Source organism: Tyto alba, unplaced genomic scaffold, assembly GCF_018691265.1.
Source record: "Tyto alba isolate M040663 unplaced genomic scaffold, T.alba_DEE_v4.0 Super-Scaffold_22, whole genome shotgun sequence".
Taxonomy (NCBI): Eukaryota; Metazoa; Chordata; class Aves; order Strigiformes; family Tytonidae; genus Tyto; species Tyto alba.
In genome coordinates, this window is record NW_024881296.1 from 28,429,239 (window position 1) to 28,457,106 (window position 27,868).

The window sequence follows — 27,868 nt, forward strand, 5'->3', positions numbered from 1 at the left end:
TCCCTTGGATACTTCTTGTTACAAGTTTTTAAGTAACAGCATGGAGGGTAGCAAAGCCAGCAGTCAGGCAGTCTTCCCATAGATGTGGACAGTACACACTTATTTCCCATCTATCTTCTACTGAGCTGAAGGCAAGACCATTGCCTCTTGATTGCGCTGGCAAAACGTAGTAGCCTGTGCCTGAATTTTAATCCAGCTAGCAGAATAAAGATTCAACAGCACAAAACTGATGAGCATGCAAAGGAGGTTGCAAACATGAAAAGCATAAAACTGTACATTATCAAAACAAAAGCTTCCCAATCTAACCCTAAATCAATTGGTTAAACCAAAAACCCTCTTACGACTGCAAGGTGGCTGGCATTCAGGATACACATGGCACACTGGTCTGTTCCTATAGTGAGCACAAAACACAAAAAGCACCTTTCTTAGTTCTACATCTTGATTTCAAAACATAATTCTGATAGCATCTTTTAATATTTTCAAGCACTTTTTATTTAAGTTCCACTGAAGAATACTAAACTGCTACTGTCGAATGAATGCAAAGGCAAAAATTGCCTGAAATGTTTTCTGAGTAACAGTGTAAGTTTGTCTTTTCCATACATAATTTAAAAATTGGACTCCCTGCATGTTTAATTACAACCATCTAAATATTTCCATATAGAAAGATCGGTTTTGCAAAGCTGTATTGGATCATGGCCACATCTCTGAACTTTCCAGTTCTCTCCTAATGTTCACGTTATTCTTTATGAATACATTTGGCAATCTCTGATGCTATCTGCACTGAAACAAGTCTTTTCTTTACACTCCTGAGTTAAACTATTTACAGAGTAAAGCATCGGCTGCCACTTTCTGAGGCGATCCCTCTGTTTATTGGTCAGAGTAAAAGTATTGGAAAAGTTCTTGTCTTCACTGATAGCAGGCACAGATTCAGGGAGGACGTGTCAGCAGCCTAATGTTCTAAACTAAAATCAAATTCTGTTTTGTCCAAATGGGTTCTTTTACTGATTGTGGACAATAAACATGATAATTAATAATATCTATGTAGTCCACCTACCTCACTTCTCATCTGTTAACACCCAATATTAGTCACCACCCAAGTGTAATCAATATATCACCATCATCTGACATAAACACAAGGCCAGACACTGCATGCCTCACTCAGGCAAATTTCCAATGGAAGTCAATAGCAACTTAGACTGAGAAAAGAGGAAAGGATTATAGATGGTGTTGAAGCCAAAAGCTGTGTGTATTCATGTATACATGCACACATGTGCACTGTTCCATAAAATAAATATATTTCTTAGAAACACAAGCAGTACTCAAAATGAGAGATTGCTGAAAAGCAGAACTATGATCTGATTTCAACTGCATCTCTCGTGATCAGGGTAAGGAGAAAAAAAAAAAAAAAAAAAGGGACCCTTGCAGTCCCAGGCTGATGCATTCCAGCTCGTTAGCACACCCAACCCTGCCCCACTCAGCGTCTCCTCTCTCCTCTCTCCTGCTGGGTTTCTGCTGCTCAGGAGGTCAGGTGAAGAAGTGAAGCAGCATCCCAAGCCTGCCAGCAAGTTCCCTGGAGAAGCAAGCTGCTCCTTAACACCTGCCACACATAGCCTTATCAGGAAAGACTATCATCTCTTTCCCACACTTGTTTGACAAAGGCAAGAGCTAATCCCAACACCATCTCATAGCTCCAACAGCTACAAAAGAGCACAAATCAACATATCAAGGATTGGATTTTTTTTTTTTTCAGAATTAACTGGTACATAATCCTAAATAGTCTTCTCTTTCCACTGTATAAATAACTTCAGTTCTTGAACTATTCTTTTATAATAAAGAAAAAATTATTCAACCAATTCAATCTTTTAATCAGTTTGGATAGCGGTTGCATTCTGCTCTTAAGCACTCTCTTATACGATCAATCTGGAATAAATCTACAGAAGTTAAGGGCTAATGAAAATTTGCTGTGATATAAATGAGAGAGACCCTGTTCCGCTAGAATTACATTCTTCCATCACTAATTTCTTATATATATCCTTTATTTTAGAAAAAAAAAAAAAAAAAAAAAAAAGAATTGGAGAATAAAAAGACCAAATTGAAATGGAAACAAAGCTCCACTGTCATGGGTGGTAGAGGCAGCCAGAGGTGATAGCAAAGCATATGGGCAGTGCCAAACTCTGGCAGGAAGCAAAGATATACAAATGGTATGGTATTTTTTCTTCACAAAAAAAAAAAAAGGAAAGAAAAAGAAAATTAAAAAGGAGACACTGAAATTGAGCAGCTATTTTCACTCTTTATGACACTGTCAGACTTTAACCAGTTGTGACAAGGTTTCCTATCTAGTGACAGGCTTATGTTTTCGTTAGGCTTTAAACCAAGTCACCTGGGACATTTCCAAGCACAAGGGTAGGGGAATAAAAAAACACCAGAAGGCCTCCTGTGTTCACTTCTGCTTGAAATCCCAACAATGTTTATCCACAGGAGTTCAAGAAGTTTCAGCTGAATGTGGAAAAATTCCAGTTAGAGAAATCAGTGTGATCTTTCATCAAAGCACCTTTTCAGCCACTGTGAAAAATCTGGCCAAAACACACTGATGGGAGGGACACTGAGTACCTGAACTCGCTATAGGTCCTCCCATCACTGCATGTATATTTAAAGCAGGATTACTTACCTCCTGACCACCGCTTTGAACTTTGAGAAGCTGTGTTTTGTCTGAGCAGCCAGAATTGAGGCTGGAAACCTCACCACACCTGCAGAGTGGGCCTCTGTATCTGGACAAGGGCACGAAACGCCCCATTTCTAATGCAGATGGCACAACGGGCAAACCCGCAGGAGCTGCAGGTGGGAGACACGGAGTGACAGAAACAGCTAATTGGGACAGAAACCAGTGTGGAGCTCATGGAAATGGCGACTGGGGAGAGAGGTCCATCAGGAACTCTGCCATAGTAACAGGCACCATATATTTACTATGTGAAGTTTTCAGTTTCTAATATTCTTCTGCAAACTAGAACTAGATAAACAAACAAAACATTCATTTCCAGACACAGTCTCTCATTTTACTAGTCTACACAACCCATACTGACATCACTTCAAAGTGGATTGATATGTAGCAGTTGGGTATCAGCTCTTGCTTGTATGATCTTCCTTTTATGCAGAAAAGCCTGAAAGGAAAATGGCAGGGAGGTAAATGGTGATGAAAGGACTAAGAAACCAAAAACTTGTAAAAGGGTGCCAGGATGGAGAATATAAGCTGGAAGGGAACAGAACAACTAGGAGGACAGCAAATCAGGTCAGCTGGCAGGAGCCCATCTGAGAGAAGGACTCATGTCACAGCACTTTCAACTGCTAGAGCCTCCCCAAGTATCTCAATCCAGTAGACTGAGAGCAGCCTTGCCGAGAAGGACTTGGGAGTATTAGTGGATGGAAAACTGACTGTGAGCCAGCAATGTGTGCTTGCAGCCCAGAAAGCCAACCGTGTCCTGGGCTGCGTCAAGAGAAGTGTGGCCAGCAGCTTGTGGGAGGGGATTCTCCCCCTTTACTCCACTCTAGTGAGACCCCACCTGCAGTGCTATGTCCAGCTCTGGAGCCCCCAGTACAAGAAGGACATGGACCTGCTTGAATGGGTCCAGAGGAGGCCACAAAGATGATCAAGGGGCTGGAACACCTCCCCTGTGAGGACAGGCTGAGAGAGTTGGGATTGTTCAGCCTGGAGAAGAGAAGGCTCCTGGGGGGACCTTATAGCAGCCTTCCAGTACTACAGGAAAGGTGGGGTGGGACTCTATTGGGGAGTGAAGTGATAGGACAGGGTGTAACGGTTATAAACTGAAATATCCTGAGATATAAGGAAGAAATTATTTCCTGTGAGGGTGGTGAGACACCTGAACGGGTTGTCCAGGGAGACTGTGGCTGCCCCCTCCCTGGAAGGGTTCAAGGCCAGGTTGGACAGGGCTTTGAGCAACCTGGTCTGGTGGAAGGTGTCCCTGCCCCTGGCAGGGGGGTTGGAACTAGATGACTTTTAAAGTTCCTTCCAACCCAAACCATTCTATGATTTAGTCCGCAGCACCCCATGAACACAGCATGCTCCCCTCCAGGTTCCCCCACCTCCTTCTGCCCTCGCTGACAGATGCGCTGAGCAGCTCCACACAAACTCAGCAAGAGCTCTGTTTGCGACAAAACCATGTTATTTCTCACAATCCCAGAGCTGCCGAGGTGGGAACGCACCTCTGCAGACCCTCTAGTCCAACCGGAGCCGCGTGGAGCAGGGTGCTCGGCTCCCTGACCAGTTGGGTTTTGAGTACCTCCAAGGATGGAGACTCCATAGCGTCTTCGCATGTTCAAACACACTATTTAATGCAAAGTAATGGGGAAAAAACCCCAGACATCTCAACAATCACAGATGTGGCATGTTGGCCTACAGCTTCCTCTGCAAAAAAAAAAAAAAAAAAAAAAAAAAGGGGGGGTGGGGGGTATAACATCATCCCACCTGCATCTCACGGCGGCTTCGAGGGAGGGCTACTCATCGGTGAAAGCACCGAGGGGCGCAGCCGACGACATCCCCCGGCTCGGCGCCGGGGCGAGACCCCCCGCCCGCCTCCCCGGGCCCCCGCGGGAGCACCCCCGCCCCCGCGCGGCGCGGCGCGGCCCGCCCGGCTCCTCCCCCGCCGCCCCGCCCGCCGGCGGCTGCCCCCTGCGCGGCGGCGGCGGGCGCTGTGAGCGCCCATGGGCGCCGGGCGGCCGGGGCGGGGGTCGGCCTGGCTGCTGCTGCTGCCGCTGCCGCTGCTGCTGCCGCCGCCGCCCCCCGCGGCGCACGCAGGTAGGTGGCGGCGCTGCCCGCCGGCCCCGCGGGGGGGGGGGATGCGCGTCCCGCCCCGGGCCGGGGCTGGGAGCCGGGCGCCGCCGCTTTCCCGGGGTCGCCTCCGCGCTCGCTTAGCCTGGCACGGCGGGCAGGGCTGGCGCGGCCCCGTGGGCTCAGCTTGCCGTGCCGTGCCGAGCCCAGCCGTGCCGTGCCGAGCCGAGCCGTGCCGTGCCGAGCCGTGCCGTGCCGAGCCGAGCCCAGCCGTGCCGTGCCGAGCCGAGCCCAGCCGTGCCGTGCCGAGCCGAGCCCAGCCGTGCCGTGCCGAGCCGAGCCCAGCCGTGCCGTGCCGAGCCCAGCCGTGCCGTGCCGTGCCGAGCCCAGCCGTGCCGAGCCCAGCCGAGCCGAGCCCAGCCGTGCCGTGCCGAGCCGAGCCCAGCCGTGCCGTGCCGAGCCGAGCCCAGCCGTGCCGTGCCGAGCCGAGCCCAGCCGTGCCGTGCCGAGCCGAGCCCAGCCGTGCCGTGCCGAGCCGAGCCCAGCCGTGCCGTGCCGAGCCGAGCCCAGCCGTGCCGTGCCGAGCCCAGCCGTGCCGTGCCGAGCCCAGCCGTGCCGTGCCGAGCCCAGCCGTGCCGAGCCGAGCCCAGCCGTGCCGAGCCGAGCCGTGCCGTGCCGAGCCCCCTCTGCCCGCGGGCGGCCGGCTCCCGCGCAGGCGGCCCCTGCCGAAGCCGAGGTGGTGCGTGCTTTTCGCGTTAGGGAGCGGTGCCTCTAATGCTCGTGTTTCTGCCCTCCGGTACTTAGCTTAAAGAAGAGGACTGGATACTTCTGTAACGTTGCTTTATCTTTTTCTTTTCTCCTCAATTATGCTGGGATTGGGTTTTACAAAGCTGCGTGTTAGTTTACTTTCAGCTGTAAGTGGGTACCGTGCTCTTGAGGTAGTCCTGGTCGTGCGCGTATTCCCCAAATACCGTTGGGGTTTGTATCTTCCTTTGTGCCTGACGGTCGCCGTGCCCAAGAGTCCTACCTGACCAGTCAGGAGACAAATGGAAACAAAAGGCGGGGTGGGTTTTTGGCAGAGGTAGCAGCTCATGTGCCGGCGCCCTGAGTGGCCCTGGCTCCCGTCTCCCACCTGGAGACTGGAGCGCTCCCCCGGTGCCAGCCAGGCGTCCGAGCACCAGGAGACAAGGAGGAGATGTGGCAGCTGGCGAGGGCTGTGGGAGCGGTCCCCGGCATGGGCGAGGATGTTGCCGAGTGGGAATAAGCTTGTAAACGGGAGCTCTTGGGTGAGTGTGCACGGTGGGTCCCCTGCTGCTGCTAAAAGCATCGCACATGGTGTCTTTCTTCATGTCCCTCGAGTATAAAACCTGGCAAGGCATTGCAGAGATTAGCAGATCTTCTGAGAAGCCTACTCTGCCTTCATGCTCTTCTCTGCTGCAAACGTTGCCTCCAAAATGAAGTACGTAAGGACAGAGTCTACTCCATTTAAATCCACAGCAGAATTTGCAGATCCTGGGAGAGCTGGACTAGTAAGGCGTGTTCTTCATACCCGCAGTGCTCTTGCATAGCACCAAGTACTGTGTCCCAGTTAACTCTTTTGACAAAATATTTCTTTATGGATCAGTGATTTCGAGTGGCTTTTAGAATTAGCAATGCCAGCTTGTTTTTAGGTAACTGACCACATTGTTTTAATCTTATTTAAGTCTACTGATCATCAGTGCAAGTGTTTTGGAAAATCTGTATAACTGGCTTTCAGTTGCCCTTTAAAAAAAAAAAAATTTGATTATTCCAAAGGAGATTTAGAAAAATGTCAAGGGGGTTATGTTGTTTTTGTCTAATGATTGTTGAAACAGGAAGGGAATGTATTTGCACATTCCTGAGGGTTTAGCTGGATATAATTTCAGGTTTTTGTTGACAATCAGCAATACCAGCACGGAAGGGAGATCTGTGCCTTCCCCTGAAGGGAAGACTTAGAGAGTCCATTTTCACCTCTTTCAGCATGGGACAGTAAAAGTTGGTTTAATTCAGCCTAGCAGTATTTTGCTAATAATGGAAAAAATTGTGTGGGGTGCAGAACTGTTGTAGCACTGCTCCTGCTCCCTCTCTCTACAGTTAAGCAGTAGGTAGAGTCCCTTTCGGGTAATTTCTTCCAACAGAAGAAGCCTGGGTTGCCAGTCACAAGCAGATGCAGTCCTGAAGATACTGCCGGTTGCCCTGTGGGCTTGATCTGGTGCTGGAATGGGAATGGGTCATACCAGGGCCCAAGTGCCATGGAAAGCAGTTTTACAGCAGGACTTCACAGACTCGGAATTCTTGCGTCTTATGGAATCTGTGCTGTGCCTGTCCCCTTGGGATCTCCTGTTGAATTCCTTTCTGAACTCTGTGGCAGCAGCATTTGAATGCCAACTTGTAGTTGGACCTTTGCAAAACACCAAGCAAAACACCTTTTGTTTTCACTGTGGTGTGTTAGTGGGTACAATTTTATCCTTACTAGATTACTTCTACTGATTCAGCGTCTCTGATCATATTCATTTGTAGGGCTCTGCTGTCTAATCATCTGTGCCCATCTAACAGGCTACCTGAGCATTAACTGGATTTGCAAAAGACAAAAATTTCACTTATCGGTGCACTTCATTGGGATATTTATAAATTGGTCATTCACTCACTGTTTAAAAATCTGTACTCTAGAACAAATGAAAACACATAGAAAATGCAAGATGGACAGGCAAATAGAAAAAAAGGGAAAAGTCATTGTTTAATCAACAGGATCAAGAAATGTAGCATGTTCTTTACCACATGGGAGATTTAGTTATTCTTGCAAGAAACTCATAAGGATAGGAAGGAACATACTGAATTTTGGAAGCAGTAGAATGTTAATCTATTAACTTACCAAGCTCCATCTTAAATCCTTCCCCTTGCTCTTCATGGAGGTTTCCCTAACCACATTCTTCTGCAGTTAGAGAAACCTTTAAATTTATGGCCTGTAGAGTCCAGTCTCTGTCTTGTACATCTATACAGAAGAAAGATACTAGATGCTAGAACACTGAAATGTATAAAACATCCCTTTTGATAAAGATGTTATTTTGCAATACAAAATGAAAGGATAAAAGGGGTCACGGTATGGGCTTTGCCACTGAGCTCGAGTTCAAGGACCACATTGATGCCCAGACATATTTTATCATGTTAAAACCATCCAGAAGGCAGGCAGTATTCCAGTGCTAATAATCCACTACCTTTCCTCCTCATGTAGCCACAGTGAATCCTTGAGAAGGCTTCCTGAGGTCAGCATACGTGCAGTGCTTTAAAAACTTGAAGTCCCTGTGTGGATGCTGCTCCAGGATTCGAGAGGGTGGGAGAGACTGCTGTTTGCAATTCACACACCCCCCCCAAAAAAACTGGGACAGCAGAAGCGACTTGCTCATCGTATTTTGGTAGAAACAAAACCTGAACAACCACTTTTATTCTCGCATGAATACATGGTCTTTGAGCACCGGTCATAATTTGTGAAAGACAGAAGTGAAACGCTTGGCTCCAAGTTGAGCAGCGCTGAGATGTTTTGGCATTGACACAAGGTGATTTAAGATATATTTTGGATGTGAGAAGAGGCTGATCTGTTGCATAGACGCAGCCAGTAAGTATTAGCTAAAGTATTAAATAGTGTACTGAAGCATCAGATTGTTTCATATATAAGACAATGCAGTGTGCACAAAATAAATAGGCTAATTGCCCTGTGGATGTACTCTGTGATGTGTTGTGTCCTGGGAAGTTTATAGATTGCACTTGAAGTGATGGCTGTACATTACCCAAATGCAGTAAGAACTCACAGTTGTCTTCTTTGATTAGCTAAATGATTCAAAGAAGAAAAAAATATGTTCATGCAACAGTAGAGATGAGAAAAGTAGTGGGGAAAAATATTATAAAATATAATTATTTTTGAACCCTCAGAAAACTTGACAATTTTGGGCACGTAATGTTTTGTATTACCTAGAATATGTCTATATACTCAGCAGGATTGAGCTGCATTTGTGGTGGTGATTGATAATCTGTGTGTTTACCAAAGAGGACATTAAGCTTCAGTAATAAGAGTGAAAGTACAGGGGAAGGCTGAGCTTGGTGTTTTTAAGTCATACGTCCTGGCTCTCTGCCAGTGTGAAGGAGAGAACAATAATTGTAACCTAGAAATAAAGACAAAGGGATACTGGCATAAGGAGAGCTACAGTATATGAAGGAGTGTCATGTTCATATAGTTGAAAGGCTTATCCTTATCTTCTCATCTCCAGTTTCCAATCTCACACCAGGCTGTTTCAAACAATGCTGCAGTCTGTGCCCTAGTGCTTTGCTTATGGTTTCCACAGCTTGACAAATTTTTATTGTCTGTTAATTAGGAATGGAAATGGTTAAAGGAGGAAGTTCGTTTCTATAGAGAAACTTCTGATGCTGTTGGGATTTGTGATTGAAGTCCAAAATTTAGAAGTGTGTTGCAGTTCCCCATGCGAACGTTCAGGTTCACCTTGGTAGCTGATAACCTTACCCTTCCATGGTTGCTGTTCTCTAATGGCTTTTACAGTAGTAATTCCAAGAGAAGCAAGTGGTTAGGATCACTCAAGTCATTTGTGTATGTGCGGTTCCAGTTCATGTTCGTTTTTATAGTTGTGGCTTGTATAGATTGATTTCTCTCCAATAAGTGGTGTTGATTATCTACAACTATAGGATTAACAGCTAAGAGAAAAATCACCCTTTATGGGCCAAACAAGAGCTCCCATATTTTAAGAAGCTTAGCTTTTTAAGAGCCTGAATTCTGTAAACCAGGCATTTCTAGATAAAAATGAGGTTTTACTGGAGAGCTGCGTTTAAATGATGTACAGATCTGTTTGTACTTCATACTTGGTATACCAGTAACTTGCAGGTTTTTATCCACTGTTCATCCTGTCTTAAAAACAATACAGTAAAACCAGGTACATCGGAAAGAAAAGGAAACAAGTTATAGGACTAGAGGTATGGGATACTTGTGAAAAGATTAAATAAACTATATCTCTTTCTCATGGAAAACAGATGACTTTCACAGTAGCCAGGCAGACAGGAAGGGTATTTTAAGGTCAACAAAGGGACAGGAGGAAGACTGTAGTTTCTTCTTCCCTTCTTTGTACCCAGCACCTTGAGTTAAATCTCACCTGATAGCTTAGCTATTTTTCAGCCTTCCATTTTCCATTCCCTTTTCTGTGATGGGAACAGGAATGTGCCCAAACAGAAGAGGAATACTTCAGGAAATTAAAGGATCTTACGTGCTGTTACCAAGATTTATGTGTTTGAGCTTAATCACACTCTGGGCATAAGAACATACACGAGTGGATATTACAGCTCTTGGATGAAAGGGGTTAATTTATTTCCTACTAGTTTCTTAAAGGGTGGAGGGAGCAGTTGAGCTAGTTTTTATTATTGTGTTTGGTTGGATTGTATTGGATTGATTTGTTTGTACTGGAAGAAGACTTCACTTCTCTTGGCTTTCCTTGTCTTTTCTGTACATCAATATCCTACTTTTAGGGGGTACTGTAGTCAGAGTAGTAACGTACAGGATGTGGCTCAGAAACACTGAAAAATGACTGTGCCCTGAGAAGGCTGAGGCACGTGTAATTGCTAACAGGGCTTTCTCACGCTGCAAGAAGGTAGCAGACAGGCACAGAAGTAGACCTGTTCAGCTCTCTGAGTCTAAACCAACTTGAAGTAGCTCAAACATGACCAAGAGCTAGCTTCCTTGCCAGCTCAGGTGATGGTCAGGCTCCTGATCTCATCAAAATGTCTTGTGGCTGTTCCCTTGAAAGTCAGCGACACTGGATGCCTCACTGTCCTTTGGATCCAGCTGTGCATCTTACCGCCTCTAACACCATTTCTGAGGCAGTGTTTCATAACTTACGTGTAAAAGACATAGATGATTACGCTGATCAACTTCCTCGGTACAGCGAAATCACCTTAAATACATGGGCGGGAAAATGAATCTAAAAATCATGACTGGTGGTTTTAACAAAAAAATGTTTGTTGAGTACAGGAAAGATACTAAAAAGACTACTATACCTATAATTAGATACTGACTTGTTCACATCTGAAATTACCGTGGGAGACTATGAACAGTCATCTGGTGCCTCAAAACACACCAGCCCATACCTGACAGGAGACCAACAGAAATGAGTGGGTACTCCAGGAAACCTCCATTTCTTGTGAAAAATAAATTTATGATCATTCAAACAGGGGTGGCTGTGTGACGTTGGCAGCCCAATTGCTCATGAGAGATGAGGCATTGCAAACTTGCTGGCAGTGTTGGTCCTTCCCCTCAGATGCGGAAGGTGTTTGACTTGCATATCTGAGGACTGCCTTTTCCTCAGAAATGAAGGCAAGTGCTCATCCTCTGTTGACATCACACTCCATCTCCTGCCCAAGGGAAAATGTGGATTCAGAATCAGGGTTTTCAGTAGTTTGGACTTCAAGAAAAGGAGAATCCCTTCTCTAGAGAAGCCATCAGTAGGTCAGACAGCAAGGAGCAACACATATTAGGCAATAAATATAATGCTGTCAGTTCTAATTGGAATGTTGTTGCCAAACAGTTATTAGCCAGGACTAAATGTTGAAAGCCAAAACTAATTTTTGCTCAGTTTATGTGTAAAAAATAGATACTTTATTTAAGGATGGATTAGGAGTGTTCCAAAATGTGGCGTATGGGGTGTTGGCTGATAATTGTCACACAGCATAATTTTTACTATATTTCAAACAGAAAGCTTACTTAACGCTTGGGTATTTTGAAAAACAAATGTAAGATGTCAGAGGTATTCTAATTAAGCTTTCATTTTCTTGGCTGTTCTGTTGTGGTTGATCTACATAGTAATAAATTGATAATGCTAAATATGTTCTAGGGAGAAAAGGAAATCTTCAAAATTTAACACTGGACAGTTGGGCTATTTTTAATATTTTATATAACTTAAAAACATCTGTTTTGAAAAACAGCTATTGTGTCATGGAATTGTGTCAACAGTGGGCTTTTAAAATTAATTTAGTTCTTTTTGTCAAAAAAATATTTTTGCATTCTAAACTTAAAGACTTACTCAATTTGGTAATTTAAAAAGAACAAAAAAAACCAAACCAAACCAAAACAAAACAAAAACAAAACAAAAAAAAACCAAAAACAACAACAAAAAAAAAACCAACAACAACAAAAAAATTAAACACAAACACCTCTGAGGGATTGTGACTCTGAAAGCCTTGAAGGGCTTGTGAGTAATTTTAGACAAGCACACCCTGAATTTCATTCACTTTGTTTCAGGCCACTATTGATCACTCAGAATTAATAGAAAACATACCTATACTAACTTTCTCCTGCTGGAGTGCATCAAGGAAAGATTTTTGCAGCAGGGCTTGGTTAGGTATAGCATGAGCTCTATTCTTGCACTTGGAAACCTTCAACACAGTGGGGAGAAAATTCAGTTTATTTTGTTTCTGTCATCAAAGTTAGCAAAAAGGAATGGGTGTCAGCTGCCATGGCCCTCTTCAGCTGTCTCCTAGCAAGCCTTCAACGTACTGGGAAGACTTTTTCCTCCTTTCTGAAGTTGGGTCTTTCTGGACTGAGTCTGAAACGTTCTTTGACAAATATTCTCTGTAGAAGTGTTTTTATAAGTTAGGACATGGTTTGGATAAATAAGCACAAGCTTCATGCGGAGGAGGAGAGTATGTCAGGGCAAGCTGCAGCTTCAGTCCCCCTTCTGCATCTCTCCCGCTCTTTGGGCTGTACTTCCACTCGCACTCTTCCCCCAGACGACCTCCTCAGCTTCACCAGTTTCCAATGGCAGCCCACCTATTTCTTCAATAACAAACTCCACACGCCCCAGTCTCGTCCCCCTCCCCACCTCTTCTCTCATGCTTTTCCAACTGCTCCGCCTTGTTTTCACATAGTCTTACATCTCCATTTCGGTTCCTGTCTTTCTCTGCCCCGTGCCCCCTCTGAGCAGGCTGTGGCAGGAGGGACGGGCTCCTGCTCTAGGAGGGCAAGAGTGTGCTTTGCGGTTATCTCTCGAGCGCAGCTATGACTCGAACAGGAAATCACCTCCGTGCTCCTCCCCACCTTCCCACCAGCGCTGCTCGACTCAGGGTTTCGCTAGCCCAACTTCATACGCGGCAGTCCCAGAGCTCCAGCAGCTCCCCAGGAGAAAGGCAGCGAAGTTGTAATGACTCCTACGTGCCTCTCCTCCTCTGCCTCGTTACCTGGCCTGTTGAGTTCGAGTCTGAAAGAATCGGCACAGAGAAAAACTGTCAAGATTTTAAAAAAGTTAACTCGTTTGTTTAAATTGTTGTCAAAGATGACTAATAGCAGATAATGATATTTACTAACATGTATTGCTGGCTTTACTGGGTTTCCCTTCCTCTCTATAACTTCTGATCTCCAATATTGGCTCGGTTCCCCTGTGTATCACTCGGTGTACTCCCTTGCATTCCTGCATGGCCAGTGCCGGCTTGCTTGAGGCTGCAGATGTGCCAGAAAAGACAGCCCCAATGCTCTGCTAGCAAGTGCCACCAAACATGATGCTAAATGGACATTTGTTCTGACTATGACCGTTTTTATGTTATGCTTAGGCATGTGTTTGAGGGAATATTTTTCACTGCAAACAACATAACCATTGAAACAAATGAGCTGGAGGAAGAAAAGAGAGCAAAAATTCCTTAAGAAATGAAGAGCAGCAGCATAGGAGCAAGCAAGACCTCACAGGAGCTTGGTGGGAGTCATCCAAAGCTGAACAGAAAGACTAAAGGAAAGGGCAGCAGCTTACAGCATGGCCAGAAGCAAATGTTTGCTGTCCTAGATTGCTCCTAAATTGCTTGATGCTTCACTGGTGGGTCTATGCTCCCAGTGGGAAAACGTGAACTGGAGACTCAGCCTATTTGAAAGGCTGCCCTCTCTCCAAGGTGTGTGAGTGTAGATTAGATCCATGATCTTGAAGTGGCAGCTGCAAATGGTGAGGCATGGGGAGTCCCTGCAGCAGTGCCCGTAAATTCGGTGCCCAGCACAAAGGAGCTGCTTCCATCAGAGGTGCTCCCAAGGGCCGCTTTTGTGTAAGAAAATACAACAGCAATTGAAGCCGAGGTCTCTGATGTCAGAAAAGGAGTTCCTCTTTTAAATTGTGAGACAACTCTAAGGGAGGAGAGGCTGGGTTTTACTGCTGGGGCTATTGGGAAAAGCTGTGTTGCATAAGGCTTGCCTTTCTGTCATAATGCTTTCCACGTCACTCACTCTCTTAAATTATATCTTACAGTTGTCTAGAGAAGCCCTGTGACCTTGTTGTCTTATTTTATTGGATAATTTGGTGTTGGCACCCTTGTAGCCATGCTGCAGTAAAACGCAGCAGATGATTGCTCTGCTTGAGAGCGGTACAATCAACAACAGTACTTACGCAGGAGGCACTTCTGTGCCAACAGCGCAGCTTTCAGTGGGTCCTCTGCCTTCTCCCCAACCCAGAACTTTAGGCAGGGTACAGAAGAAATGTCTATGTTTTTTATGTATTTATACTTTGCGGCTGCTAGATTACCCAACTCAAGTGGAAAGTTAGCAAACCTGTTTATAGTGAGAGGGTACAGGTACTTGCAGCTGTATTTGTTCTGCAGCATTGACATTAACCAGGGCTGTTTGCCACTGAGATAGGCAGCGGTGCCTCCTGGCTGATAAAAAGCAGATACACTGAATGGATAATAGTTGTAACATGAAAATTATGTGTGTTTATATCTGTATTTGTATATGCATGTGTGTATGGATAGATAGATATGGCTATAACCAAACCCAAGCTTTGAACCGTACTGACTGGAGCAAGGCACATACCTGGCAGGGAGCTCTACGCAGTTCAAACCGGCCAAGTTTTTAAACCCAGCAGACACTTTCATAAAGAGAAGATGATGCACCTGCCATGCAGTCTTTTACTCATGTGAACAATTTCACTGACGTCGGTGGGTTTTTTCACTCACGTGTGAAGGTGTTTTCAGGCTAAGTCATGTCTATTTTGGAGAGTCTTGCAATAGCTTATTCTAAGATCAGGACTTGGCTCTTTGTTGTGGTGGTGAAGTTTGCAAGCCTACATTACTACTTTCCAGTCCAGGTGTGCAAAGTCATGAAGATGTAAGGAATGATATTACTCAAGATTTGATTTACAGCGCTTCTGAAGACAGTAATATGGGCTCCAGGTTTTTCCATGCAAGAAAAAAAAGTAACTTTTTGTTAGTGGGAAGTGATGATAGCCATTGCAGACTATCGATGAGACAGACTAAACCTAGCAAAGCAGCGTGTGTGACTGATTTCTCTTCTCACGTAGGCCAGTACAAACTGAAAATACTCCATGTGACACCGATGCCATTAATCCTGGTTAACGGAAATAAAATGAGAGTATAACTGGATGTATTCTGTTTAAAGACAAGATACTGAAATAAGCAGCTGATGCACATACTTGAGTCTTTTCCTGACTGATAACTATGGAACATACAAGCTTTATATATGATCTATTTTCTCTGCATGCCTCCTGTTACTATTAAGCATCAAATATACATGAAGTTTATTCTTAACTCCTTATGGAGAAATAGAGTAGTATGATAGTTTTATTCTTGTTTTACAGATGCAGAATTGAAGAATAAAAAAACTTGCACAATTTGTTGTAAGGCTAAACATAAGTCTTTAGTAAAGGGGCAAGACCAGAAATAGAAACCAAATCTCTGCTTTTGCAGCAAATGGAAAGTTAATGGTCTCAGTCCTTCTGCCTTCCAAATCACACTGAGCTGGGGGGGCAGGTGGGAGCACACTGGCACTGCTGTAATGTTTCAGATCGCGTAAAGATACAGTCTGTGGGTTCTACATGCTGAGATTGGCCTGTCTGCTGCAGTCAGTGTTTCTGTTTTGAAACTTCATTTACCACAGCAGAAACCACACTAGGAGGAGGGAAATTTGTAAAAAAAAAAAAAAAAAAAAAAAATCGACAAAAAAACATCTTTTCATGCTATTAGTTTAAAAATAATGTAACAGACAAATGCATGACTTTTGCTACTTTAAAATGTGCTCAAGGAATATAAATGTTTTTGTGCAAGGATAGAAAAATGTCAAAAGACACAGGCAAACAAAAAACTATTTGGAAAAACAGTGGATGTAATTTCCCTTGTCTGTGATGAACTGGCTGCCTCCAGTCAGTTCAGCTTAGTGACTATGGATTAGCCTGATAAGCAGTACAGATTTTAAAAACTTTTAAAGAAAAAAGGTGTGAAAAGTGAGCTGTCAGGGATGTTTTTAGCTATCCTGCCCCTGATTCAGCAGTACCCCTGCCAAATTTATTCCTATACAGCATGAAGCCAGATTTATCAGCTATTATAAGAAAGCCTGTCAGAATGGGGCTGACAGTGACCTTAAGAGATCACCCAGTCTGTCCCACTGGCCGAATCAGCTAAATAAGTGTAATTTCTGGTAGATGTTTCTCTTATCTGTTCTTTGAAAGATCCAGCAGCCCTCCCAGGTGACCCGTCCTCATGTGTCACTCCTCTTCCCACAAGGCGTTACTCCCAATGCCTCCTTTCTGGCTGAAACTGAGCTCCGTTCCTTTTCTTCCTTGTTCATGGTGGACATGGAGGATAGATTATCTTTCTCGGGTAAAGATTTACAATGATTATATTTTACTGTTTGGCTCAAAGACAGCTAGAAGTCAGCAAGTTAATCAGGAAAACGGTGGTGACTTTAACTTACAAAAGCAGCTATACGTTGCATGCACAGGAGGATGAACACTATTACTCTAGTAATAGTGAAGTATACTACAAAAACCCCTTAAGGTCTGCTTAAGGAAGTAACAACGGTCAAGGACTATTAATTCAGACAGTTTCCCACCGTTTGTGTTAATATGCTTTATTTCCCCCTTTCTTTGTCTCTCTTTTGTATCTTAAGAACTAGAATGGCATCCCTGGAGGAAGAGCTTAAAGGGGTTTGAAAAGTCTTGAAGAGCCACAGATTCACTTTTTCTCTTCCCCATTATGCTCTTGTGGCCACTTGCAGTGAGAAGCTCCTTGCCAGCAGCTGCAGCGTCAGGGCTGGTCTCGGTGTTGCTCCATGGGTGCATCTCTCGTGGCAGGAGGTGCTGGAGATTGAATCACAACTTGGAGCTTGGGATTCTGCCCCTGGGCCCATGGACAAGCAATTTAGCAATGTGAGCATCTCCATTAAATTTATTAGGTTAGGAGCGTGTATTAGGAAGACGTGAAACTAGGTTCTTAAGAGCCACAGACTTGCTTGTTTATTCATTTCAAAAGCTGGTGCAATGAACAGCAATTTAGATGAGTGACCTAACACTGGGTGTTCACTTCTGACTTTCTGGAGAATCACCATGGATAATCAAATGACATTGGTGCTATTGTGATCATCTAGTCTGATTCTCCAGTGTGAAGTCGTACTTCTGTTTGTAAAGCTGTGCTTGCAGTAGACTCAACGTGACTTTTAAAAATCAAACCAGGTTTTTTAAAAAGTTCACTCCACTACACGAAGATTCTACTGAAGCATCAAGGATATTTTTACAATTTCTGGTGTTAAATTGTTCTGATATTCAAATACCTTTACAATTTTAAAAATGTGTGTCTCTCTTAGGCTGAACTTTTCTAGTTTTATCTACCAGTCGCTGGATATTTCCATGCCAATGTCTGTCATAAAATGGCAAAGCCATTTTTGCTAGAGAAAAACCACACTCATACAGCTAGAATTTGGGACTGCACTAGCTAGGGACACTTTTGAGAAAACTGAATTTCCATGGCCAACAACCTTGTGCTTTTAATGCTAAGAAAGGCACTGTGTGGAATTTTATGGCTTATTTAAAAATAAGTATCTTTTTTTGGTTAACTTGGAAGCATATTTATTTGCAGATGCTTAGTGTATGTTTTTCCTTTCTTATCTTCTTTCTTGGGAGAGTTGTGTTGTTCTTTGCCCAACCCTAGGAATGTCCATTTTGAATCTATAAACATGAAGAATGTCCTTCACTGGTCAGCACCAGAAGGCACAGGAGATGGAGTACTCTACAAAGTGAAGTATTCAGTGTAAGTTGGCTTGTTTATTTTATCCCTCACTGAGTTCTATTTAGCATATTAAATAATAACTAAAAAAATCTTTATGCAGGATAGGACTGCTAAAATGTAAAGAAAGGAGAACTAAAATGTGTGATAGACTTAAATGCTGTGGTTCTTAACTTTTACTTCTGGTACTGTTTACTTCAGATCCAGTTTAAAAAAATGATAAGAAGACTTTCTTCCTATGAAAGAAATGTAGGATGCAACATGGGAGCTTTCAGAGGCATTCCTGAGAAATGAGACAGAACAGCGAAGGACTCTGCTGTGGATCGGCATCTGTACACATTAGCCTTCTGTACACATTCAAGCAGACCTGGAGATGTACTATTTGATAGAATATTAACAGAAGCCAGTGTTTTGTTGGTCCTTACTAACAGACCCAACCCCCACAGATTTTTTTCTGATCCCACAAGCCTCTCTAGTCTAGGAGAAAATCCACTGAATTTATCAAGTACTGTAGAAAACCAAGTAACGTGATTGGAATCAGACACTTATACTTTCAACGTCTGCACCTTTGTAAGCTGTCAAGGAATTTCAGTGAGGACCAGAATCCATTTCCTTTATTCCCACCAAGAGAGCACTGGGTCATTCTGAAGGACAGTGCTGGAAGTTTAGCTTATAAATAGGCGTAGCAGTTGTCACAGTTGGTGTAATGCTCCCAGTCTTTACCTCTAATGTTTGCACCTTCCTCGATCTAGTGATGTTTCCAAGACACTAAACCAAGGATAGGTCTTCAGAAGTTTTCCTGTAACTTGAACTAGCTCCAAAAAAAAGCAAGGAGTCACTTCTGCAGTCAGACTGCAACCTCTTTTGCTCAGGTCTTGCCATCTGTGCTAACCTCCTAGGAAAAGGGAGAGTGCTCAGTAATTATGGAATGAACGATGATTGCATAAAAAGATGCTCAGAGAGCACTATCTACATGACTCTGCAGGGTCAGCTGGTCTGGGTATGGCCACCTTTCATACCGAATATAAAAATATTCATATGTGCCTCTGCCTACCTAGGAGAGCAAGGCCTTGAGCTAGATGGAAAATGCTGGTGAGTGGCACTGTCCTGCAGTCATACAGAAGCTGCCACACGCCCTTACTAATTAACAGCCAAAGGGGAATTCTTAATAATGTGAATTTGAGGAGCAGGAGCTTCTAAGCACATCCAGACAGGAATTTTCCAAGGAAATCTTGATTTCTTCTACTAGCCTGTAAGAGCTGGTCTGAGCTGAGATATTGTTGGTAGCAGGTATACACCTGTTTTCCAACTAGAAGGGTTTTGAAGTTCATTGTATTCCAATGAAGCCTTTATTTTAAACTAGAAAAAGAAGTAACAGTCACTGATGAGTAGTCTCCTGTCCACTGGTCTTGGAAACCCTGAGCATCATCTGTCTCTCTACACCACCATGAGCCACTGACCGTTCTGACAGAACTCTTTGTCTCTATATAAATATTTATCCTGATTCTGTTCTCATGTGTTTATATTTTAAACTAAAGCTGTGGAGACTGAAGTTGAGAGCACTGGTCTGTGTGAGCAAAACGGGACTTAGATTGGTATCGGTAACATCCCAGTTAGTTCCATAGGGCCTACACATATTTATTTTTCATTAAAAACTGGTGGAGAACTTGTCTTTTATCTCAAATGAAGTTGAGAATTCTTAGAAATTGCAGATTTTTGCAGAACAAGAAAACTTATCAGCTGTAATATCAATTTCTGTGCTATATTGTCAGGTGACTAATGTAGTGGCAATAGCTTTTGTACAGTTCCTTTCTCTTTCAATATAGATACGGTGTTGGTAAATGGATTCGAAAGCCAGAATGCAGGAATATCAACAGAACGTGGTGTGACCTCTCCAGTGAGACCTCTGACTATGAAGAACAATATTATGCGAGTGTTAAAGCCTTCTTAAATGGGATGTGCTCTGACTGGATGGAGACCACACGATTCAACCCTCTTACAGACAGTAAGGAAAACTAATCACACAGCCAGATGTTCAGTGACCTTGATTGATACTCAGACTGCAGGTGCCTTCATAGCATATGATATTTTAATTTTAGCATAAAGTTATATTTTTTTTGCAGTTGTTTCACATTATGTTTTTGGCAGAAGTAATTGAAATAATCATACTAGAATTTGGATATATGTGTGTCATATATATGGTCTTATATGTACTGAATACTCTTCTATGCTGTGGTAAAGCTTTACTCAAGGCAAATAAAAGCTGTGGCACATCTGCAGTATAAAGAACTCCGATTTTGAAAAGACTCTATTAAACCAAGCAGTAATCATACTCCAGAGCACAGTATCTCTTATCTGTGCCAGATAATCTGAGAACATACTGGTAATTTAGCTTGTTTAGCAAATTGAGTTTCAAGGTTGTTTATCCTGCGAAGTTACAGGAATTTCTAGGCAAAATTCCAAGTCAGTGGTTCACCTTCTCACTGTAAAGATTCTCTCAGTTATCTGATAAAATACTTTTCTACCAACATAAATGAATTGTTCCAAGTCCTACTTAGAGTCCCCAAAACATTACAAAAATTTAATATCATCCACTTTAATAAACTGCATAGTCAAATCACTGTGCCTCTCCTGAATTTGACTGCTTTATCTAGATGTTCTTTTTTACAGCTAAAATTGATCCACCAATGATAAATGTATCTTCTACTGAGAAATCGATTTCAATCATTCTGACTGCTCCTGAGAAGTGGAAGAGAAGTCCTGAGGGAGAATCCGTATCTCTGCTTCAGGTATATCCTGGCTTGCAATACAACGTGTCTGTCCTCAACAAGAAAACAAAGAAGCGGGTAAGCTTTGACAAGGCTGTAGAACTGTACCTATTTAATCTGTGCTCTGTGCTTCTTGAAATGCACCTTGTCTGTAACACCAAGGATCAAAACAGGATTCGTAGCCTTATAGGAACTGTGGGATCATTCAGGTTGGAAGGAGCTCAAGAGGTCTCTAGTCCAAAGTCTTGTTCAAAGCAGGATCAGCTGTGAGCTCAGACCAGGTTGCTCAGTGCTTGTCCAGTTGCATCCTGAAAACCTCCAAGGATGGAGACTGCACAGCCTGTTCCGCTGCTTGACTTGCCTCTTCAGGAAAAAGTACTTCTTTATATCCAGTCTGAATTTAGGTTCCCCTGAAGCCATCCCTTCTTCCCTGGGTGGAACAAACTCCAGTCCCTCCACCTCCCATCACAGGACAAGTGCTCCAGTCCCAACCATCTTGGTGATCCTCTACTAAACCCATTACAGTTTGTCAGTCTTTTCTGTATCAGGGGGAACAAAACTGGCCACAGTGTTCTAGATGTGGTCTGATGAGCACTGAGAGGAGGGGCATCATCCCTCTGCTCCATCTGCTCCCTCTTCTCCTGCTCACACAGCCCAGGATGCTGTTGGCCTCCTTTGCTGTGAGGGCACGTTGCTGGCTCGCTTTCAGCTTGCTGCCTGTCCCCAGTCCTCTTCGGCAGGGCTGCTCCCCAGCCAGTCAGTCTACTGGCAGTACTCACAGTACAGCATGACAGAGTGCATCCTTTGTCACCACATCTGAACATCTTCATTTGTCTGTCTCTGCAGATTTACATTTCGTTAGCAAGTAGTAGTTCCCAGCTTAAACACAGTAGGTGTAGAAGAGTTCAGCGATCAGTTAAAAAAACATTCATTCTCCTGTTCCTGTCTTCCAGGCACAATCTCTGTCTGGCAAGTCACTGAATTTCCTGAAAAGAGACAGAAACTTTACACCAAAAAGGTCACCTTCTGTCAAAAGAGATACTAAAATCCCAAGATTAGCAATTAGTGGTAGACAAAAAGCTTCTTATGTTTTGTTGGGGTTATTTTCATAAAGGTGCTTGACGTATGGCAGTTACTTTACTTTGGACTCCAAGGTCTACATAAACCCCATTATTCTAAGGCTCCTATATTTACCAGAACATCCCAATTTGAAAGATTTTGTGGAACTGTACCATGTGCTTTTCATTGGCCTATGGGTCAGGACAGGGCTGGAGTGATGCTTTAGCTCTATTGCAACATCAGCATGAGAATGTGAGCTAGCACATGATCCTGCTTCATATGAAGCATGAAATTGATCAGTGGTGGTAGAAGAATGATTGAATCAAAGATAAAATATTCAGAGAGGATGTGACCTAATAAATAACTTGCGTTTCGATTGCATTCAGAAAAATCGATACAGCTAGTATGTGCTCGTGACACATTTTATATGTAAGATCTTTACCTTTCTGTAACTGAGGAGTTAAAGGGGAAAAAAAAATAATCTATTTTTATGTCTTCCAGTGGTGGTTCTCCATTAGCAACAATACCTTGGTTGTGCCCTGGTTAGAACCTGGAACAGCTTATTGTGTCAGTGCACAGATACATGTCAGCACACCACTTTTGCACAGTGGGTTCTCCAAAGAATATTGTATTGCTACCTTGAAAGGTAAGCGTAAGCTGGCAAATTACAAAAAGAAGATGCAAGTTAGAAAAAATAATGGTGATTGAGTTTATAAGTTTTTTATGTATCCGTTCTGAGAGTGAAAGCTAGCATTGTTTCTCCCCTCTCTGGTCATTTGTAGTGATGAAAAAATCTTTGCGTTTAATAAAACATAGCTGGGATCTACTGACTGGAAGGTAGATCAGTACCTCTGAAAAAAAGGATCTGCATTCTTTGAGTCTTAGAGAATGGAGGCTATTTTTTCTTCTTGAAGGAGGTTTGGGAGTGGCAGAGCTGGGTCAGTCTGAAGTTAGCAACAGGAGAACCTGAGGGAGGGGTTGTTATTTCTTTTTAGAATTTAATTTATAATTTACATAATAATAAAAATTTGTCCTATAGCTCAAATGTAGTGTTGTTTTTTTTTTTTAATTTCCTGAAAATTCCTTGTTTATCTAAAATGTTTGCATCCCATATCCAAAAAGCAATGTGGTGAATGCACACATTACTATCAGAATACATTAAGAAGTTGCTCAGTACAATGAAAACTTCTGTTTTGTTAACAGATAAAACAGCAGATGAGACTATAACAATCGTATTTGGATGTGTTCTGCCTATCATATTGGCTGTCCTTTTTATTTCAATGGCGTGCTATTGTGTGCACAGGTATATTCACGTCAGCAAACAGAAGCATCCAACAAACCTGGTAAGTGTTCTCTGCTGGAGGAGGTCACTGCCAGCCTGGGCACTCCCAGCAGAGCAGTGCGTTGTCTGGGGCTCTGAGTCAGCCGGGAGGAAACCATGGCTAGCTACAAATAAAAGCTCTAGTTGCCACTCGGATCAAGGAAAGACCATCACATTGAGGGTTATTAAATACAAGAAAAAACAAAATAATAACTCAAGTTACCAACTGTGTCTAAAAAGGTGACCGGATCTGAAAAGATGATCAGAGCTATTGAGGATAAGAACAGAGCTGCTTGTTTGGGAGGGATCATTGTCATAAGCAAGGTCTGCTTATGAGATTAGGTCTGCTTATAAGATGCACTGAGACAAGCTCTGTTAGGAAGTCAGCACTCCCTGAATTTATCTAGGAAGAAGCACCATAAAGATTCAGTGAACAAAAGTTACTAATTGGTTGAATTCAGAAACAAGAAGGGAAGATAATTAAGCAGTACACAAATCCCATCATGTTTGCTTAGGCTATTAGTGAGTATTACCAGATTTTTCCACTTAGTTGTGATTGTGAAGGATTTAGCACTTGCACATCACACAGATAACTTAATCTGGATTTCAAGAATACTTTCAAATATCGCATAATTTCCTAACATCCAAAAATGTATGAACAAACACATTCTGTTATTTAGACAGCCCAAATACACTTTCTATGTAAGAATGTATACAGATTTCTTACAGCTCCAAAGTTTGTTAATTTTTAGAAAGAACACATAAAGTCTAAGAAATGTTACTGGTTTACAGCTCATAGGCCCAGCAGAGCTTTCTCACAGCTATCTCTAAACAAGTTACTCAACCATAAACATGCAATTACAATAATGAATGAATACTTTGATGTTAATCCAATCTGCATGACATCGTGGGATGGGAGGTATATGGGAGTTGTTTTCAACTTGCTGATCTTTCTGAAGAAATCTAGAGCAGCACAGGGGTGATAGGAGAAATGTTTGCAGAGGGACTGTGGTTTTAGAAGGGTTCAGAGAAGTTAGAGCAGCTACTGCTGCAGCATGTTCAGATGTGCAGGGAGACACCTCCTGCACTTGACCAGGCACCAGCTTTACCACAGAATTGTGGAATCACAGAACAGTTTGGGTTGGAAAGGACCTTCAAAGATCATCTAGTCCAACCCTCCTGCCATGGGCAGGGACGTCTGTCACTATATCAGGTTGCTCAAAGCCTCATCCAACCTGACTTTGAACACTTGCAATGAAGGGGCATCCACAACTTCTCTGGGAAACCTGTTCTAGTGTCTCACCACACTCACAGTAAAGAATTTCTTCCTTCTGTCTAGTCTAAATCTGCCCTCTTTCCATTTAAAGCTGTTGCCCTTGTCACTACAAGCCCTGGTAAAAAGTCTTTCTCCATCTTTCTTATTCTTTATCCTGGGACACAGGGCATAGCAGAGGGAGATAGCTTGGTCTCCTTTAGAGAGCTATCAGGACAGAGTTCTTTATAGTCCAAGAATGTAAAGGGCTACTTAGTGAAAAATTCCCACTCAATAGCAGATGAAACTCCAACTCCAGAAGATTTTTCTCTAATAAATGTATAATTTGTATGGTTTTTGGTTTTGGGTTTTTTTTTAATGTCCATTGCACTTTTTTATGACCGTATTGCAGCTTCAATTTTATTTCTCCACCTCTGGATTCACTTGACATTAAGCTAACAAATTAATATAGACTAGTGTTTGAGTGATGCTCTGACTATTCCACATGGGCACCTCATGTGGTCAGAGGGAGGTGGAATAAGTTTGTTTTGGTCCAGCACTTCTGACCTAGGGGAGCTTTCAGACTACCTGGTACATCAATTAGTGGTCTTAGTCTTCCATTCAAGCCTGAAAGCACTGAAGTGCAGCTTCTGGTTGTTGTTTTTCTATTTCTGTTTACTTTAGTGACTGCTCGTACAGTATTTATTCCTGTTAGAAATATTACTCAATTCAGAAAGATTCCTGTTGTTTAACTAGAAGATTTATCACATAGTCACAAAAGCAGCTTGTGACGGACTGCACAATGCAGGCTCTATACACTGCACTTCAACCTAATGTATAGCTTCCTTTCTGAAAGGAAACCTGGTATTATTTAGTTCTCTGTAAGCTATACCTTAACATGATACCTGACTGTGCCTGTGGGATGTGGTTTTGGCTGCACTTCTTCACTGGTTAAAAAGAGTGGAATACATTCTGTCAAAGTCACTTGAGTTTATGCTGGTGGAAACAAAACCAGAATTTGACAGAATTGTCCTAACCATTATTTTGACATGGGCAAGATGAGAAAAGGGATATTAGAGCTGGTAATAATACAGTTTTACTTTGGATTGAATAAAAAAAGTGGAACATGTTAACACTTCGGGAGGTTTATGTGATGAACTTCCTTCTTCCCTAAATAGAAATAACCTCCTAACAAGGTCTATCCTAGCCTTATATTTTAAAAATGTATGATACTATAAGAAGCAGCAAGATGGTATTCTTATTATACTTCACTCAAATCACTTTTTTTTTTTTTTTTTTTTTTTTTTTTTTTTTGCTTTCCAGGTATGGCATTACACTGACAAGTGCAAGGAAAGTGTTTTCATACCATGTGATAAAATAGTGGTCAACCTTATCACTGTTAACGTGGATGAGTACAAGCCATCTCAGGAATACAGTCATCTCTCAGAACGGAAAAGTCCCCATTATTACACTGTTTACAATGGCATTGAAGGGAATGATTTGCCTTCAAAAGAAATGCTGGAAACAAAACACTTGCTTGATATTTCACATGAAGAGGTTTCACACAAAGAGGATATTTTAGCAGAAGGGGACCAAGCTGGGAACTGGCCATCTTATAGCCAGCCCAGAACAAAGAATACTTTGAGACAGAAAAATGCATTGACTGTAGAGTATGAGCATGATGTAAAGGCTGAAGACTTCAGTCCCAGTCAGAAACTAGAAGAGAAGACTTCTGTCTCCAGGGGACTACTAGGTGAGCCACAGATTGCTTTGGAGGCCTTGGTTAATATGAAAACAGGACAGCCATACTGCCCCCAACTAGAGCTGAGGGCAGCAGAACCTTGTTTGGGACAGAAAATAGAGGAATTTAATTTGAAGATGGTTGATGGAGCAGATGAATTGCCAGGTGAGACCCATATCAACTTGGTGGACTTGGATACTGAAAAATCTGGGCAGATGTCCTATCCTCAGCTGGAAGAAATGTCGCAGGGCCTCATGGAGAAAGGAGGTGAAGAGACCATATTAGTAAATTGGGATCCTCACACTGGAAGACTGTATATTCCTACCTTGTGCAGCGTTGAAAATCAGGTATGTGAGGCAGTATTCAAGTGTGATGATCCTGACAAAGAGGGAATTTTGTCCAGACTGTATGAGAAGGAGGTATCTGATGAATTATCAGAGGACCAAGAAATGTATCTCCTGCAATTCAAGGAACAATGGGGACTGCATGTAGAAATGGAACACTGAACAATAATTTTCTAAAATATTCTAAAAAGCAAAATCTTGTTTACTTAGCCAAAGAGAGTGATGGACTCAGTGGAACAAACACATCTTAATGTACTGAAGTTTTCAGAACCATCACAGTTGAACAACTTATTTTCTTTTATTTATAACAGTTTCCAGACGTGACGTAAGTGATTCTGACTTCCATCATAAACATTTCAGGTAAAATATGATGGTTATGAAGTTACTTTCTTTTTTAAAAAATATGTATTTTTACACAGGATGCTGTTAGGATTTTCACACTGTTATTCCTACAAAAAAAAAAAAAAATAGAGTTTGAAAGCAGTTATTTTTAGCAAATAAAACGCAACAACATGACCTATTTCATGTATCTTGACACAATGCAGTCTTTTCTGTGTCTCACTCCTGCTCCTTGTAATGGTTTGAGCTGACTTTTGTGGAAGTTAAGAGCATTCCAGTATATATTTTGGTTCTGTTTTATAAATATTTTACTTAATTAAGTTCTTCTTTATTTCCCTTGAAAGACTTGTCTGAGGGGCGGGATCCCTTCCATACTGTGCTGCGCAGATACGCAACCAGCAGCAATTCTTTTAGCCGGTGTGCCTACAAGCTCAACAGACGTAAGGGAGACAAAAGCAAGCATGAGTCATATTTTAAGCTGGGGGAAAATGTGGCACAAAGGGATTCGGTGAAAGGCCTGTCATTTTACTGGAGGGACCGTGTCTCACTTAGCCTTAGGTACTTACACGAGGGCACCTGTGTGACTCACATTCTGGAAGTGTCCGTTCCCCTCCGATGACTTTAGGGGCAGGCTGGCATGGTGAGCCCAGACGGAGGAGTCTGCCCCAGACATCCCGCTGCTTCTTCAGACACATCCCACTTGCTGTGGCAGACCCAGAAACTGTACCTGTGGGCTTTCTTTTCTCATCTGATGTCCTGACCAGGACATCCGATACAAGTTCACTTTCCTCCTTGTCATGTCATATTTATTTAGGATAGTAAAATTACAGAATATTCTAGAAATTACCTTCTAGAGCAGGTGATACTTTTCAAAGCCTATCTGTCACTTTTCTACTTGATGGACCATTTCTTTTGAACACCAAGAAAAATCACAGTAATGACCTGTTTGGTTTTGAAGAGGAAAAGCAAAAAACTGAGAAAAAACTTTTCAGTGGTGTTTAAAACTTGTACCCTCCAAACTAAGTACACTGTTAGGTGTATTTTTGAAGGATGACCTTTACCAGTATCTTTTCTCTTAAGTAATACTTTTCTGCATGACCTTGGTATTTTCTGTGACTATTCATCCTCTGAAAAATTTCAGTTGTAGTCATAAACTTTAAAACCAGCAATGACAGTAGAATATTTCATGCTGATGACTCCTTGCCTGA

At 42.7% G+C, this 27,868-nt stretch overlaps 1 protein-coding gene across 4 annotated transcripts; it reads left to right on the forward strand.

Moving 5' to 3' along the window:
* Window positions 1–4,774: 4,774 nt before the first annotated feature.
* Window positions 4,775–26,841, forward strand: IL20RA (interleukin 20 receptor subunit alpha). 4 transcript variants are annotated; one of them, XM_042796211.1, is made up of 7 exons: window positions 4,775–4,810; window positions 17,734–17,860; window positions 19,663–19,841; window positions 20,507–20,682; window positions 22,165–22,309; window positions 22,867–23,006; window positions 25,560–26,841. In XM_042796211.1, exons 2-7 carry the CDS (start codon window positions 17,787–17,789, stop codon window positions 26,481–26,483), a joined length of 1,638 nt encoding a protein of 545 aa, XP_042652145.1. In that variant the 5' UTR covers window positions 4,775–4,810; window positions 17,734–17,786; the 3' UTR covers window positions 26,484–26,841. The 4 variants fall into 4 exon arrangements, with proteins under 4 accessions (XP_042652145.1, XP_042652146.1, XP_009961745.3 ...); XM_042796212.1 differs by having other exon boundaries at window positions 4,779–4,810; window positions 17,762–17,860; XM_009963443.3 differs by lacking the exon at window positions 4,775–4,810 and adding an exon at window positions 14,789–16,983.
* Window positions 26,842–27,868: the final 1,027 nt, after the last annotated feature.

What these genes read in the sequence shown, in the direction of transcription:
- IL20RA (XM_042796211.1), top strand. Translation starts at nt 17,787, where the DNA reads ATGAAGAATGTCCTTCACTGGTCAGCACCAGAAGGCACAGGAGATGGA. An exon ending in TACAAAGTGAAGTATTCAGT is followed by an intron (nt 17,861 to 19,662) that starts GTAAGTTGGCTT and finishes CTTTCAATATAG; the next exon opens with ATACGGTGTTGGTAAATGGA. An exon ending in ATTCAACCCTCTTACAGACA is followed by an intron (nt 19,842 to 20,506) that starts GTAAGGAAAACT and finishes TCTTTTTTACAG; the next exon opens with CTAAAATTGATCCACCAATG.